Genomic DNA, 17,750 nt, shown 5'->3' with positions numbered 1-17,750 from the left:
CTTAAGTTGAATTTGTAATCAAGTCAGAACAGGTACATTTAAGTGTAACTCCAGTCATATATGTATAAGTTTTGAATAGGATAGGAAGGGTTAACACCCCTGTGGTGGTGGTTTTGATGTCTGGTTCCCTGTTCAGAAGGTTCCACCTCACTTTCTGTTCCTGTGATAATTGGATTCTGAAAGATTTGGCTTGTTATGGAAACAAGGATTGATGATAAAGCTTCAAGGGAGACACCCTTTTCCCATGATAACTCTTCCAGGAGTGAATTTCCCTTCATAGGGGTAGATTTCTCACTTCCTGTTGTCTCACTCCTGTTCCTAACTTTGAGACCTATGTAAGTGAGATGTAACTTGGGGACTGCCTGTATTGCAGTCTTGCAGAGGATTGCATTATTTTTTTTACTGCTCCTCCGTTTTTCTTTCTGCCTTTTCTACACAGCATGGTTGGTTGGTTCTCAGTAATAACTGATGCCGCCGTGTATGCTTTGAAAGTTTTCTGCTTCTGAAGCAATACAGATTGAGCATCCCTTAGCTGGCATTCTGAAATTTTTCAAAATTGTCCACTGAGGCTGAGCGAGTGACACCTTTGTCATATTTTCCTTCAATATATACAAATTTCCTTTCATGCACAAATGTGCCACCAGACTGTGTATAAGGGGTATATACAACAAGTCTCCCAAGATAACATTATGTGTGTATATGCAAATTAGATGATCCCTCGTCCAAGTATAATGGCCTTCCAAGTGTAGTGTCTTGGCGGTGGATACGTAAGATGACTGTGGAGCCCTATGCTTGACCCCCATGTTCTTCCACAGTGATGGCATCAGTTTCCAGGTGGAAGGCGGTCCTAGTCAGGGTTGGCTTGAGGCGCCTTCCTCTTGGCGCATTTCTTCACTTTCGCCGTCCATTCGTGCCTCTTTGAATTCCACAGCACTGCTGGTCGCAGCTGACCTCCAATTAGAGTGCTCAAGGGCCAGGGCTTCCCAGTTCTCAGTGTCTATGCCACAGTTTTTAAGGTTAGCTTTGGGCCCATCTTTATATTTATTCCTGTTCACCAACATTCTGTTTTCTATTCTTGAGTTGAGAATATAGTAACTGCTTTGAGAGACTGTGATCGGGCATTTGGACAATGGGGCCAGTCCAGCGAAGTTGAAGGCATAGGAGCACCACTTCAGTGCTAGTGAACTTTGCTTCTTCCAGCACGCTGATATTTGCCTGCCTGTCTTCCCAAGAGATTTGCAGGATTTTTCAGGGGAAATGCTGATGGAATTGTTCCAGGGGTTGAGTGTGACTGTAGATTGTCCACGTTTTGCAGGCGTACAACAGAGTCAGGAGGACAATAGCTTTATAAACAAGCATCATGGTATCCCTACGGATGGCCCATCCTCAAACACTGCTTCATTCAGAAGAATGTTGTACTTACAGAGCTCAGGTGGTGTTGTATTTCAGTGTCAATGCTGACTTTTGCATAGAGATGGCTACCAAGGTAGCAGAAATGGTCAACATTTTCTAATGTTTTTGCTAGAAAATATGCAAATACAGGTATTCCAAAATAGAAACAAATCAGAAATTCAGATTTCTTCTGGTCTGGTCTTAAGTGTTCTGTTTAAGGGATACCTAATTGGCAATGTCTTATTGTCAAAGAGTTCATAGAATAGTAGAGTTAGAAGAGACCTCATGGGCCATCCAGTCCAACCCCCTGCTAAGAAGCAGGAAATCGCATTCAAAGCACCCCCGACAGATGGCCATCCAGCCTCTGCTTAAAAGCCTCCAAAGAAGGAGCCTCCACCACGGCCCGGGGGAGAGAGTTCCAATGTCGAACAGCTCTCACAGTGAGGAAGTTCTTCCTGATGTTCAGGTGGAATCTCCTTTCCTGTAGTTTGAAGCCATTGTTCCGTGTCCTAGTCTGCAGGGCAGCAGAAAACAAGCTTGCTCCCTCCTCCCTATGACTTCCCTTCACGTATTTGTATATGGCTATCATGTCTCCTCTCAGCCTTCTCTTCTGCAGGCTAAACATGCCCAGCTCTTTAAGTCGCTCCTCATAGGGCTTGTTCTCCAGACCCTTAATCATTTTAGTTGCCCTCCTCTGGACGCTTTCCAGCTTGTCAACATCTCCCTTCAACTGTGGTGCCCAGAATTGGACACAGTATTCCAGGTGTGGCCTGACCAAGGCAGAATAGAGGGGGAGCATGACTTCCCTGGATCTAGACGCTATTCCCCTATTGATGCAGGCCAGAATCCCGTGGGCTTTTTTAGCAGCCGCATCACATTGTTGGCTCATGTTTAACTTGTTGTCCACGAGGACTCCAAGGTCTTTTTCGCACACACTGCTGTCAAGCCAGGCGTCCCCCATTCTGTATCTTTGATTTCCATTTTTTCTGCCGAAGTGAAGTATCTTGCATTTGTCCCTGTTGAACTTCATTTTGTTAGTTTCGGCCCATCTCTCTAGTCTGTCAAGATCATTTTGAATTCTGCTCCTGTCTTCTGGAGTGTTAGCTATCCCTCCCAGTTTTGTGTCGTCTGCAAACTTGATGATCGTGCCTTCTAACCCTTCGTCTAAGTCGTTAATAAAGATGTTGAACAGAACCGGGCCCAGGACGGAGCCCTGCGGCACTCCGCTTGTCACTTCTTTCCATGATGAAGACGACGCATTGGTGAGCACCCTTTGGGTTCGTTCGCTTAGCCAATTACAGATCCACCTAACCGTAGTTTTGTCTAGCCCACATTTTACTAGTTCGTTTGCCAGAAGGTCGTGGGGGACTTTGTCGAAGGCCTTCCTGAAATCCAGGTACGCTACATCCACAGCATTCCCTGTATCGACCCAACTCGTAACTATCGAAAAAAGAGATCAGATTAGTCTGGCATGACTTGTTTTTGGTAAATCCGTGTTGTTCATCAACATTATAGAATTAATGCAGTTTGACCCAACTTCAACTTCTATGGCTCAATGCTATAGAACTCTGAGATTTGTAGTTTGGGGGAAATAGGCTTAGGATCTTGTAAAAGTAGAACTCCCAGAATCCCACATTAAGACCTAGTAGTTAAAGTGGTGTGAAACTGCACTAATTGGGCAGTTTAGATCAGGCATGGGCAAACTGGGGCCTTCCCTCCAGGTGTTTTGGACTCCAATTCCTCACAGCCTCAGGCCCCTTCCTTTTTCCCCTCAGCCGATTAAGCGGCTGCGGGGGGGGGGGGGGGGAGGAGGAAGGGGCTTGAGGCTGTTAGGAATGGTGGCAATTGGAGTCCAAAACACCTGGGAAGGCCCCAGTTTGCTCATCCCTGGTTTAGATGCACTCAGGAGCACCACAGCAGTCGTTGGCAATGTAGTGTGGCCACCGCTGAAAATAAGGCAAAGGTAATCTGTGTGCGAAAGAGAATAGGCCTTGGGCTCCGCTTAGCAACGTGTGAAGGGCCAGACGCGTGTCAGACACTTGGTAACGCCTTCCAACTGCCACTCCCTACGAAAGGATCTCCCTTCAATCGCTATTTCATAAAGAAAAGCCGAGGAAGTGGTTGTTCCTCATTCGCGGCCCGACCAATCCTGCCCCAGCCCCCTTGAGCGACAGGCCCCTTGTCCAATCACAAACAAAGGAGACGAACGGCCAAGAACAACCAATAACCGCAAAGTCCAGGAGCTGGGGTCTGGGTTTGTTTCTAACGTTTGGAGGCGGGAAAAGACCCAGAGTGGCAGGAGGCTGGCAAATAGGATGGAGAGACGGGTTTTGAACTCTCCAATGAGACGAGCCGAGCGTCTGGGGCTATAAAAGGGGCTGCCAACGCCGGGCGGCTCCTGCAGTTGTCGCCGGCAGCTGGGGGAAGAGGTGCGGGAATATCATCTTCCGCCCTCCTCTCACTCGGGCGGTTCTTCACGCGCCGCCATGACCACCACGACCACGTTTAAGGGAATGGATCCCAGCGGACGGAGCAGCTCCAGGTTCGAGGGAGGGAGGGAAGGGAAGGGACGGGGTTCTTCTCTCCTCCTTCTCAGCCTGACTTCCTGTTTGTGGAGCCCCTTTCTCTTCGTGGGGGCGGCGCCGGGGCCTACTAACAGTGGGCTTGTTCTTGGAGCCCCAGCCTGCCCTGCCTTCCCGAAAGGAAAGCCTGGTGGGCGGAGGCCTCTCTTTCTGTTAACCTGTGGCGCCAGGCGCGGATGCAGCAGCCTCCCAGTTAACCGGCACCCATGGGGATGGATGGATGGATGGATGGATGGATGGATGCGTATAAATGGCAGTGCCTGGTGGCTTGGGAATTGCTTCTAGGAGCAGGCCTCACTACGACTACCCCGCCCCGTACTGTACTGACTCGATACTCTGTACTGACTCGATATCAATAGAAATGAAGACAGACTTCCTGTCATACCGTTTTGCTGTCTTATAAAAGCAGCTTGGTGGATGATAACACTACGCACTGTGTTGTCGAAGGCTTTCATGGCCGGAATCACTGGGTTGCTGTGAATTTTCCGGGCTGTCTGGCCATGTTCCAGAAGCATTCTCGCCAGACGTTTCACACCCATCTGTGGAAGGCATCCTTAGAGGTTGTGAGGTCTGTTCCAGCAGGCATTATACTAAATTTCCTTTGCCCAGACGCCGGCCACTTCGAGTGCATCTGGTGTGGCTGTAAGAAGGTCCTCAGTTATGCATGTGGCAGGGCACATGCACAATTGAGTGGGCGTTATATATCTGGAATGATGTCCAGGGTGGGAGAAAGAACTCTGTCTGCCTGAGGCAAGTGTGAATGTTGCAATGGCCACCTTGATTAGCATTGAATGGCCTTACAGCTTCAAAGCCTGGCTGCTTCCTGCTTGGGGGAATCCAGCAAAGTTCTTTCTCCCACCCTGGACATTCCACAAATATCTAAACCCTACTTGCCTAGGTTCCAACAGACCTCACAACCTCTGAGGATTCCTGCCACAGATGCAGGCGAAACGTCAGAAGAGAATGCTTCTGGAACATGGCCATACAGCCCAGAAAACTCACAGCAACACACTCCGCATTGTTTTATATTTATTTATTTGCCCGTGGCTTGAGTTCCGGTTGGCGCTTCCTTGTTTTCCCAGCATTTTTTTCCTTCCCATTTACACTGCAATATATGCCAGATTGACTGCATTGAACTGGATTATATGGCTAGTGAGGACTCTTAAAATCCAGTTCAGTACAGTTCAGTCTGCATTATCTGAGCCTGCCCTAGGAGTGAACTGCGTGGATGGGGCCTCCCCTCAGTCCCCCATCGGCAGGGTCCCGGGTGGGGACCCCTCCCCGTTTCCCCTTGGGGAGAAGGAAGGCGGGGAAAGCTCCCTGCCTGCCTGCCTGGTCCCTCTCCTTCCCTCTGTGCCGAGACGGATCTCTGCGCCCCATGGCCTCCAGTAGAACAAAGGAGGCCTCTCCTTGGCAGTGGCTCTCGTGTAGCTCTCTTTCCCTCTTCGGTGTCCCTTTTATCCGCCTTGCTGGTTCCCGGAAGGCAATCTCTCTCTCCCCCCCCCCCTCCCCTCCCCTCCAACTGGGTGGGGCTTGAGCACACTTCCATTGTCTCGCCTCCCGGTGGCCAAGGCTACCTGTTAACCCGAAGAGGCCCTGCTTAGGCCAGGAACTTCTTTCTCCAAAGGCCTTCCCTCGGGCCTTCGCTCCAAGCAAGAGGGTTGGGAGAAGTGCCTGGTATGTGTTGTCGAAGGCTTTCATGGCCAGAATTGCTGGGTGGTTGTGAGTTTTCCGGGCTGTCTGGCCAAGTTCCAGAAGCATTCTCTTGTCGTTTCACCCAAATCTATGCCAGGCATCCTCAGAGGTTGTGAGGTCTGTTGAGAACTAGGTAAGTGGGGTTTATATATCTGTGCAATGTCCAGCGTGGGAGAAAGAACACTTGTCTGCCTGAGCCAAGTGTGAATGTTGCAATTGGCCACCTTGATTAGTATTGAATGGCCTTGCAGCTTCAAAGTCTGGCTTCTTCCAGATAGTTAGAGCTGTTTGGTGTTGGAATATGCTATGTCAGAGTTCACCTTTTTTTAAGGCGGCCATCTGTTGGGGGTGCTTTCATTGTATGTTTCTCAGACAGAGTGTTGGACTGAATGGCCCTTGTGGTCTCTCCCAACTGTTAAGCTTTTTGTCTACTGCTGATTTAAATGGATTAGGGCTTACACATGCTGTGTGTTGGGCTGAGCATTTTCCCTAGCCAAAATCCTGCATTGGTTCATCTTAGGAATAGGGTAATGCAATACTGCACCTTCCTCAAAGGAAATTTTTAAGGAATGCTGCATCTTGTAACAAAGAAACCTCAGGACTTAAAGTTGCTTATGAGACGGTCTAAGGTGGAAAGGAAGGTGAGGCTATGCTGCACCTTCCGCAGGGCAACACTTCAGGAATGCTGTACCTGACAATAAAACCTAGGTTTTAAAACATTTCATTTTGTGTTGTACCACACTCATAGCTACACTACAGAGGGATGGAACAAAGGTCTCCAGGTGTTAAGTAGCAAAACAATAGCATGTCTGGCCAGCTTTCGTTGTAATGCTCTTGAACTTCTCAGACCACAGTTCTCTTCATTGAGAAGGTATTTCCAGAGTTGGAAGGAGGAAAGGGAGTGACCTGTGACCCTCCAGGGACCATGCATGATAGAAGCTAGGGATCACCAAAACCTAGAGGACTAAAGGTTTCCTGCTTTGGATTCAGTGGGTCACCTTTTGTAAGGGCAAAAAGTGAGATCCATCCTTGAAAGTCTACTTCCATGTGAGGGCAATAAAACCAGTCTTTTGTTATCTGAGCACTGAGAAGAGTGATAAGTAAGCAAATTGGGGGACATGTCAGCTATCAGCAGTTCTTGCCCTGGAGCTCTGATTTGCTTTGACAAGTAGAGGCACAATGGGAGTTATAGTCTCATGGCAACTGAAATGCTATTCCATCTCTGTTCCCATAGTGTGACCTAGTGCAGTATATTAGAAGTGTGAATGTGTGCATTTGTCTTTCTTGAATTAGACTGTTTGCTCCTGTTTTTATGACAAATTAGTGTATTAGAGGGGTGTGCCATGAGTAGTATGAATAGCTGAGCATAAATGAAGCAGCATACTGATAAATTACTGATAAATAACAAGTTGATGCTTTCACAGGTAGAAAATTGTGAACTGTGAGAGAATTCAGATTTTATCACCTATACTGGCTTATGTTGAAAGCTTAATTTGAGAACAGAAGGCGTTGTATTATTGAGTTAATTTGTTTTGGAGCAGCCTGCAAGAATTTTCATCTGTGTCTTCACGCATGCCCTCCCTTTGCACCACAAATGATTTGCAGACTATTGGGCAAGCAGGCACCCGTGGGCTCTTTCAAATAGATGTGTGCACGTGTGTGCATGCAGGTTATTCTCTATAGGCTTACTGGTATTTATTTTCTAGGCAGAAGTAAAGTTTGGTAAATTTAATTCCCTTAACATTTTTTTTTTGCTATGACTGATTCGTTGTTAACTTAAATTTTAGCTAATATTGCCTCCCATAGCAGCTTGACAATTAAATCCACATAAAGGTATAGTGGTGAATGTGTGGCAGTGTTTAAGAGAGTCTCTTCTGGCCCCTTGCAATAGATTTTGTTACTTGGATTCCAGGTTTTTTCTTCCAATGGAAGGAGACATACAGAACTGCAAATCCCCTTAGGAACAAACTTGATAGTAAATATGATAACCCACTGAAGCAACCTTTCTTGTCATTAGGTTGCATTCCTACGTCCCTTCACAATTCAGCATGAACAGTTCTTGTGTGTGAAAGGTTTGCATGTGTAAGCCTGACCATTGCTGTTGTGAATTCCTTAGCTGTACGAGTGACTGCTTTGATGACAACTGATAATTTAGTATGTAGCAGTAGCAATAAACTATACCTCACATTTCCCCAAGATTGGAACTAAAGTCAGCGTACAAATTAAAATGCAATTAACTTGTACATTACTTAAACAGATGAAGCATACTGGTAAAGAAATTGTATGTTTTAGACATCATATCTCTGGGACTCAGTTGCTTTATTTCTTTCTCTCTTTCCTACATCAGTACCAAATTTTCTGTTAATCTGAGGAGATGATCCTTAATGTGTAATGTATCGTTCATTTTATATTTTAGTTTTGAGGTGAATTGATCTCAGCAAGAATGAAAAAGACTTATTCATGATAAGCTTCCATGATTGTATTTTTGACTCTGGATCAACAAGCAAGTCATTAAGATTGTATCTTAATGCAACTAAAATGTTTTAAACACAATTCCTATGTCTCTTTCCAGGGTCCTTCGCCCACCAGGTGGTGGCTCCAATTTCAATTTGGGATTTGATTTACCAAAGGATCAGCAAGGAGGCAGACGGAACAAGATGGCATCCAGTATCTTTGGGACCCCAGAAGAGAATCCACCTTCCTGGGCTCGGCCAAAAGGTGAAGCTTCCTTTTAAATACATTCCTGCATACAATCTGCCTAAATACTCTAAATGCATCAGGTTCTATCAGATTTTGAAAGCTAAGCAGGGTCAGCTCTAGTTGGTACTTAGATGAGAGATCACCAACAAAAGTCAAGCTGCTGTAGGCTATATTTTAGAACAGTGATCCCCCCTCACCAAGTATTTAAGTAACCAGCAAGACATCAGGAAAAATTTGCTGGAATGGAAAAGGCGAGATTTCTATGTTTGAATCTTGATAAAGTTAAGTAATGAAATAGAACAACTATCACGAGGGCAGTAGTAATATTCGAGGAACAATTGATTTGAATAATCTGCATCAAATTTAGGGTAACTTAAATGCCTAACTTCATTGTGTGTATTTGGTGAGAATATGTGACCAGTCACCTGACTGATAATTTTTAAAAAATCATACAAAAATATTGACTTATCTATGAAAGTAATAATTGTGCTCTGGATTTTTTTCACATATATCTTGCTCCATTCATATGCAAAACAAAAATACATGTTTATATATTTTGTATAGCTTGTGGGGCACATGCCGCATAGGAATTCAATTTGATATTTAAAGGGGCAATCGGAAATAAGTTATTAACAGTCAACCTTTTGCATTTCTTATGGTTCTAGGAACCTCATATACAGTACATATATATGTATTGCGATATACATTTTTTTGAAATTAAAATCAGACTATGCCTGGCGATCAGCTGGTGACAATGGAGAGGGGGGAAACCCCTTCAGTTTTGTTTTAGTTTTTGAGAAGCTAAATATAATAACATTATAACAGGTAGAAAATAACATTTGTTGTAGTATAAAGTTCTTTTTGTTTAGGGCAGGCATTTGTAGCCCTCCACCTGTTTTTGGATTTCAACATCCACCAGCCATAGTCACTATAGTGCAAGATGTTGGGGGTTGAACTCAGACAACGTTTGGAGGGCTGTCATCATCCACCATGGTTCTAGACTGTCAGTTGGGTCAATGATTTTCACATTCTTCATGCATGCCTTATGAAAACATAAAATTGTATAAACGTTTGAGGCAGTACAGTATAAAAAGATATCATTGTATGAACCATACATGCTAAGCTGCAATCCCTGCAGGTGTTTAACATTCCAAACCCTTCTGTGCTGAACTGTCCCCAAGGGGTTCATTATAATTTCAAAGGCTAGTATGAATCATTAGGGGAATGGTTAGATGCCAGGAGTAGTGGCGGGAAATTTAAAATGTCTTAGTCTGCTTCTTATGAATGGTTATGTTGACAAATCCCTTTGCAGAACCCAAGCCCAGTGATGCCGATGAAAGTTCTGAACCCCTTGGGTTGCAGAGAAGGAGCTCTTCTGATGCAAACTCTGGTGACTGCATGGATCCAAAGGTAAGGCCTATTTTTAATTATAAGAATTAAAATGTTGGCTGGGAACAGATTGAAATGGCTTTTCTGCCTCATTCTGTTCTCATCCCCCTTTATAGTAATTTCACTAAGATTCGCTGAGCCTTGGTAAAGGATTAAGTGTTCTGGTTGGTTTGAAAATGCTGTTTGTCTTTCTCATCAAATGGTGTATTCCGCTGATATTAAACATGATGATATGCAGTCTTGGTATGACAGTTCTAGGTCAGTTTATCCCTCTCATGTTAACAAGTGCACAAGTAACTTGTGTACTTGTTAATATGTGAACCCCTTACTTTAAGTGTAGGAAATGTGTTCTGGCAATGCCTGGACTTCAGAGGCATTACCATAATTGATCCCTTTTAGCTTACTGAATGAAAAATGACAGGTGAAACTCCAATAGAAGTGCAGCATTACTATTTTAGTTCTTGTTAAACAAGTTCTAGCCCTTGGCTGTTAGCTACTTCCATACTTAAATCTAAAAAATGTTTATGAACAAAATATAGTGCTACTTGTACATATTACTCCATTGAAATCAATGTAACTTGACTTACAGCAGTGGTCCTCAACCTGTGGGTCACCAGGTGTTTTGGCCTAAAACTCCCAGAATCCCCAGCCAGTTTACCAGCAGTTAGGATTCTGGGGGTTGAAGGCCAAAACATCTAGGGACCCACAACTTGCAAACCATTGGCTTACAAGTTCCGTTGTTTGAATGATTTTCTCTAGACAGCACTAACATAGGTTTGGCCTCACATGGATAAATTAATACACATCCAAAATCAGACATGTTGTTGGGCTTCTTTGTGCCTAGCTTGCTGTATGTAGACTTTAAAGAAAAAATGTGTTTTGGCCTGAGTCCCAAGTCATTTGTTGTAGTTGTAAAAAGGCTGTTCCAGAGGTTTGGACATACAGTAGAGTCCCGCTTATCCGACACTCCATATCATCCAAGGCAAATATCCTCCCCCACTCGCTCTCACTCACTCACCCCACCGGGTCCCGGTGCTGCTGGAACCCAGCCGGCTGAGTTAGCGAGTGAAGAAGGGTGGCAAAGGCCCTCGCTCGCTCGCTCCTTCACCAGGCCGGGCCCCGTTGCTACCGGCACCCAGCATGATGGAGCGAAGGAGGGCAGCAAAGGGTCTCCCTCGCTCGCTTGCTCCTTTGCCGGGCCAGGCCCTGGTGCTGCCAGGACCCAGCGTGGTGAAGGAGCTGAGGGATGGAGGCAGGCGAGCAAAGTAGGGCAGCAAAGGTTCTCGCTCGCTCGCTTGCTCGCTTCTTTGCCAAGCTGGCTCCCGGTGCAGTAAAGGAGCTGAGGGATGGAGGGCCGGTGAGCGAAGGTCAGCAAAGGCCTTCCCTCCCTCGCTCAATCGCTTGCTCCTTCGCTAGGCTGGGCCCTGGTGCTGCTGGCTCCTGGCATCGTGATGAAAGTGGGCAAGCAAAGGAGGGCGGCAAAGGCCCTCGCTCGCTCTTTCACTTACCCCGCCAGGTACCCGGTACTGCTGTCGCCGCTGCTGGGACCCGTTTGGTGAGTGAGGGTGGGTGAGCGAGCAAGCACCCACCCTGTTATCCATAAGTTTCGCTTATTCGTCATTCTGCCCACCAGTTTATGACGGATAAGCAAGACTCTACTGTACTAACATCAAGGGTCTGACTATTGTCTTTCATATCTTTTTCCCCATCTGGAGCTTAGGGACTTAAAGAAAGTATGTTGTCTTGAAGACAGAATTGAAAAAGTGCATAGTGGAAAGTGGCTTTATATCTACATTAGAGTTATTGCTGTTTAGTTCTCCTTTAATTATTGTGACTTCATAAGGTGTAACTTTGGGTTGGACAATTTGGTAGGACTCTGCACTTCTTTGTCAAAGGACTAGAGTTCAGAGGAAAACATTAAGAATTCTCTAGCAATGTATTCTATACCCCTTGTCATATTGCGAATATCAGGACTGCATAGGATGAAACCTTTAACCGATAAAATACTAAATGATTTTTCACTTTGTGTGGTAATGCTTAATATAAATACAGGCAAGCTATGATCAAGATAGGTTCTGTAGGTTGTTCTTAAGTTGATTTTTTTAAAGTCAGAACAGGTACATTTTTAAAGTGTAATGCCAGCAAAAAAAATTGTTTTAGCTTTGGCTAGCATAGGGAAAGGTTACAACAACCCCTGTGGTGGTTGTTCTGCTATCTCTGCCCCTATTTAGAAGATTTCACCTCACTTTCTGTCTTTGTGATAATTTGATTTTGAAAAAAAATGGCTTGTTGTGGAAACAAGAATTGATGGTAAAGCTTCAGTGGAGACACCTTTTCCCCATGATATCTCTTCCAGGAGTGAATATCGCTTCTTAGGGGAAGATTTCTTTCACTTCCTCTTGTCTCATCCCCATTCTTAACTGTGAGTTGTTTGTAACTCAGGGACTACCTGTACATTTTAAGTAATACCAAAACTGAATATCTGTGGCTTGAAGGGGAACTAGCAGTCTTTATTTGGTGAAAATGAACATGAGGACCAAGAGGATGGCAGCCACAGAGCAACAATTAATATATGTAGATTCATTATGGAAAACCTCATGTTGTCTTCATGGAATGAAAATCAATGACCTTTGTATATAGCATATTATGGTATATACAAAGCTGTAGCATTTGATTCTTTTTCTTGAGTATGTACTCGGATACTGTGGTCATGAGTAATTCTTCCCACCCAAATTGCTGTTAACCTTGTTTGCCATTCTGACCACTATTTTTGGAGAAGTGGCATAACAGATTGTAATGAGCGTCTGGTTACTGACTCCTCTATACAGCAATCAGTGTGAAAATATTTGCCTCCAGATCTGTTTGCTTCATGGTCTAGCATTTTGCTGTGTTAAGTACATCTACTTCTGCAACTGGAAGAATTCTAGTAGGATGTCTCCCCAAATCCCTGAATTTTCTTTTGAGTTGCAGTTGCCCTGCACTATGCTTTTGTTCATGATTACCTAAAAGTGAGAACATCAAGTCCTTGGTAGGGACTGACAAGAAAAAGGCAGGGCCAAAACAGTGAATCCCATAGATTCTAATAGTGATATCTAGAGCAAGCTATTGGTCCTCTATATGTCATAGATGTCAACAGCTTACCCCAAATATCACCGTAGTTGTCTAGAACAGAAAATATGGGTGTTTCTGCATATACTAAGTTATGTAACTGAAGGGGCCATATAATTGATCTACAAATGCCCATCTTCAAAGCTTTGTCTTTGGCAAGTTGGAAGATGAAAAAAAATTATATACTGTAACCCCCAATTTTGAAAATAATACACATCGAGATTGCCTATTGTGCCCCTGTCTGGTTTAGCCCTATCTTCCAATCTTCCTGCTGATGGTTATTCTGTATCAACAGGGAATGATGGGTCACACATAGAAAGACCAATATGCTAAACTTTATTACATGTCTCAAGACTTGGTTTGGGAACGAATTCATTAGCCAGGTTGGAAAATGCATGTCTCTTACTGCAATTTTGGGCTTTGTGAAAGCATTATATCAGAAATAGGTGTTTCTTTCAGAAACAATTTATGTATGTTAATTGTTGGCTTAGGTACAAACACATGATTACTTAGCTTTACAAAGAACAGGAAATAACATTGTCTTTCTTTACATTGCAGGGCAGGGAAGGAGAGGCTCCTGGTGAGTATTTTCTTTTCTTTCCTTACCTATAAAGAAATACTTAGTTTGTAAAACCTTTCAATTTTGAGAGGAAAGCACTGATATCATGAGTGGAAGAATTCTACTTTGAGGACGAAATAAAATTTTGCAAATTTAAAAATAATTAGAAACCTCAATCTTTGATCAGACACATATTTGGAGAATATTGATTATTTGTGTGATAGGATGGGTGAAACTTTTCACCACATGCAATATACCATATTGTATATTGATGCATTTAATTTCAAATGTCTGTACTTTTTCCATTTTGTGGAGGGGGTAGGATTGGCATTCAGATGAAGTGGATGTATGTATGTTTGTAATCATAAATGTTTTGAGCATGGTGGTGGAAATGTTGAAATTAACTTGCAAGGGAGTGTATTCCATATTACTTGGTGGAAGGCAGTATGGAAATGCACAGAGTATTCTCTGTGCTGAAATATGGTAATTAAGGTGAAATGAGAAAAACCTTCCATTAGCATAGTTGTTTTTGGTAACAACAGTGTCTTGTAAAGCATTTTTTAAAACTGCTTCATATCTTCAATTTCAATTTTCCAGTTCTTCAGGGACCTCAGGAATATAAGATTACTACTTCAAGATTTGAAATCTTTGCAGTAATATATCAGTCTTATTTGTGGTGGTCTGGCAAGTGTTAAGAGTCCTTCTTACAACAAGTAGTAGAGCATACTTTATAAGTTGTGCTTACATCTTGCACTCAATTCAGCACTGTGTCTATGTAACAACAGGAAGGGCCAGCTGGACCAATAATCCAAATAGATGGACTCAGTTGTAGAAGAAATGGAGTGTATAGAATGGAATTAATCCCATTTTTTTCTGTGAAGCGGAACTACACTTGACATTCAATGCCTATGCACATGGGTGGTCTTATCAATTGTGGAATAGCACACCTTTCTTCTGGCAGACAGTTGTCATTATTCACTTAATCTCTCTATGGGGTTTTTCTTAGTTGGCTTTTTACATGCATGAAAAACTAAGAAAGCCATCCTAAGCTGATGGCTTCAGATGACTGATCTTCACTATTTCAGCAGATCGCCTTGGCTGATTCTTAAGTCAAATGCATGTCTTTTTAGATGCTATGGTTAGCCACCCAGAAATTGGCCAGTTTAGCTAGATTTTGAAATCAAGGTCATAAAGATAACCTGGACTGTACAGGTTATGTGATCAAATTACATGTGTCTGATAAACTCCTATATAATACTCATACACACATTATATAGTCAAATAATAGGGTTGTAAAATGTAACAGAAAAGTAAAAACCTATCACTGTTGATTCGAATGCAATTCAGCCAGAGACTGGCCTCTCACTTCTTGAAAGGAATTTGCTCCAATCTGATTAAGTCATAATTGGACTTGTTCCTGGTACTGCTTCCAAGACATGACCTGAACCTTTTTGATCCTAGCTCTTTGATAAATAATACCCATTCTCAAAGTAGTGCAGGATATTAAGAGTATTTTCTGTAGCAAGATTATGGAAATAGCTTGAATACATTCTGTATCAAGTAAAAACTAGTTTCCCCTGTTTCCCCTAAAATAAGACATCCCCAGAAAATAAGACCTAGTAGAAGTTTTGCTGAATTACTAAATATAAGGCCTCCCCCAAAAGTAAGACCTAGAAAAGTTTTTGTTTGGAAGCATGCCCTTCGAACAGAACACCAGAGCATGCAGGATCGGTAAATGTACATACCATAGATTGTTGTACATAGAAATGGTAGTAACAAGACATTTTTGATAGGATTCACAGTTTGTCTGGTTATGCTGGTTTGTGATGACAACTACTCTACAGTACATAATAAATGTTCATTTTTTTTGTTCAACAATAAATGTGAATTCTTCTTCATGGAAAAATAAGACATCCCCTGAAAATAAGACTTAGCACATCTTTGGGAGAAAAAATTAATATAAGACACTGTCTTATTTTTGGGGAAACACGGTAGTTATTATAATGTAGTTGTAAGCTTTCGGTGCAGCCATTGATGCACAGACATGTCCACAAGGTGTTTGCGGAACCATCTTTGAGAATGTTGCATCTTAGTGGATTCTTAAACACTCTGACAAGATAATTTTAGTTTTCTGGTTAAAATAAGGCACAGCCTTATGGCTCTGTGGAGAACGTCTCAGAAAATCACAGGATTATACAGGGTCTTTCCTTTGCCCTCAGAGATTTGCCCTCAAAAATCCCCTTCTCAGCTGCCATGCAAATGTTTGCCTCCCTTCACTTCTACTGTCCAGTGCAGAAGTCTAAAAGTCACGATGGACTGAGGGATGCTTTGGACCTAGCCTGCCTGTTCCTGTAATATATCCTCAGATAGGGGGAGAAGTACACTATACTTGAGGCAGGTGGGCTTCAATTGGAGGGGATTTAAGAAAACAAAACACCACTACAAATAGAGAAACTTATAGACCTTCTGCCCTGTCAGCGTGAGTCCTGCAGAGCTTTAGATTTAGTAGCTCATCTTCTTCAGCTTCTACCTCCCGACAGATTGCTTTTCCCATACTGCCTACATTTAATTTTGCAAAACAGAGTTAATCTTTGCATTACTTCAAAATGTATTCTACTGACTTAAGTGATGAGCTTTACACAGAAATCTTCTTGAATTAAGCAGATGGGTTTAGCCAGTTTTCCAGCGTTCACACCAAGACCTCTTGCACAATGAATTTTCACCAACATATGCAGCAGTAGTAAAATGCATGAATGTAATGCGGATTAAAGGCAATGTTTTTTCTCTTGCTAAATTGAAACTTGAGGGGTGAAAACTTGAGCAGCAATGGCTTATTTCTGGGCTGCCTTCTCTTTTTGAAAGTATAGCATCTTGCCCTTTTCTGTAGGCCCTTAGAACTAGTGAGAGAAAAGTAGCTAAACATTCATTTTCCAGTAAGACAATATTCTGTGTGAATGAAGCCTGTAAAAATGTGTTATTTCAGTCAAGTTTGGGGTATTTTTTTCTCCTTCCAATTGTTAGAAGATTTCCTGTGCAGTCATTGTTCTTCCCAAGTAACTGACCCTTTGTAGTAAGAAAAAGGGGGTCTGCACTTGTAAGGCAGAGGACGGCTGGGATAATCTGATCCTTCATTTGGCTTAGGCCCGCACAAGCTGTAGGCATTCTTGGCATAGAGACTTTCTATGCTTCCTGCCAGTACTAGCAGGTACTCAGCTAAAATGCAGTGTTTCTGTTTCTACAAAATTCTGACTCCTTCCCTCTCTTGCTAGAAAACACAGAGATCGAAATAGACGTTGCTTCAGGCCCGAGTGAAGAGAAGCTCCCACCGGCGGCACCCATGCCTAGCCCAGTAGCTGCAGCGCCTGTACCATCTAGAAGAAATCCACCTGGTGGAAAGTCCAGCTTAGTCCTTGGTTAAACTTGATCGCTTGATCGTCTTTTGCTTCTTCTAACTACTTGGAACTCATGTCTGTCCTCTTTGTTTTTTCTTCCATGCTTGTGAACTGCACAACTTGAGTCTGACTGTACTTCTGAAACTATCATTAAAGAAGCACTTTATGTACTTCATACCTTTTTTTAAGGAAAGAAATGGGTTTTTTTCTAACTTCTGTCTTGTTTCCCTTGGGTCTAATGGAAGTGGCATGTGTGGTTTCTTTTTGTAGTGGTAGATGTAGAGCTGTATTCACTATGCAGCCTGTGGCTGATTGAAAGATTTCTAAGGTCTGTAGTAGTGTGCTTCATAAACTAGGCTGGTTGGTTCTGAGTGTGCTAGATAGCATTCTTGTCCAAAAACTTGTAGGAAACCCCTTAGTTGGTTTACGAGGGTTGAAAGTTGGGATTGTGTACATATCAGAACATGGGTGACAAATGCTCTTTCTCTCTCTTTTCTGTCCATCTCAGCAACACATGCTGGTTGATTATCCAATATATATTTCTCAGTAATTGGCAAATATCTAGTCCGGTTGTGCATTACAGAACAGAGTTGTGGTGGTAGTAATTAACCGTGCTGCCTTCAACTAGAGGAAATTTAGTTCAGCCGTGACAAGATGAGGCTGGTGCCAAATACAGGGTTGCTGACATGAGCCTGCTATTCTGTTTCCTGAGTATTGCTCCCCTCTAAGTGACAGTAATATGGATCTTGCAGGTGTAAGTATAGGGTGGAAACAAATATCTAAAGGAACATTTCTGGTCCACATTACTTCAGTGCTATGCATGATCATGCTGGTGCTTGACCTTGAGGTGAAAAATTTAATCCTTCTAAATGTGTGTTGTATCTTGATAAAGCTGACTTGTTGCTTATTAATAAAGGATATAGAAGTTTTGAA

At 43.0% G+C, this 17,750-nt stretch overlaps 1 protein-coding gene across 1 annotated transcript; it reads left to right on the top strand.

The window, feature by feature from the left end:
- The first annotated feature begins 3,771 nt into the window (after positions 1-3,771).
- On the top strand, positions 3,772-17,750 carry jpt1 (Jupiter microtubule associated homolog 1). The gene is made up of 5 exons (XM_003217215.4): positions 3,772-3,934; positions 8,242-8,387; positions 9,682-9,779; positions 13,425-13,446; positions 16,695-17,750. Exons 1-5 carry the CDS (start codon positions 3,879-3,881, stop codon positions 16,841-16,843), a joined length of 471 nt encoding a protein of 156 aa, XP_003217263.1. The 5' UTR covers positions 3,772-3,878; the 3' UTR covers positions 16,844-17,750.

The sequence above is a fragment of the Anolis carolinensis genome, chromosome 2, assembly GCF_035594765.1.
Source record: "Anolis carolinensis isolate JA03-04 chromosome 2, rAnoCar3.1.pri, whole genome shotgun sequence".
Taxonomy (NCBI): domain Eukaryota; kingdom Metazoa; phylum Chordata; class Lepidosauria; order Squamata; family Dactyloidae; genus Anolis; species Anolis carolinensis.
The sequence above is the reverse complement of the archived record's forward strand: the minus strand, read 5'-3'. Positions and strand labels throughout refer to the sequence as shown.

What these genes read in the sequence shown, in the direction of transcription:
- jpt1 (XM_003217215.4), top strand. Translation starts at nt 3,879, where the DNA reads ATGACCACCACGACCACGTTTAAGGGAATGGATCCCAGCGGACGGAGC. An exon ending in AGCGGACGGAGCAGCTCCAG is followed by an intron (nt 3,935 to 8,241) that starts GTTCGAGGGAGG and finishes GTCTCTTTCCAG; the next exon opens with GGTCCTTCGCCCACCAGGTG. An exon ending in GTGACTGCATGGATCCAAAG is followed by an intron (nt 9,780 to 13,424) that starts GTAAGGCCTATT and finishes TTTACATTGCAG; the next exon opens with GGCAGGGAAGGAGAGGCTCC.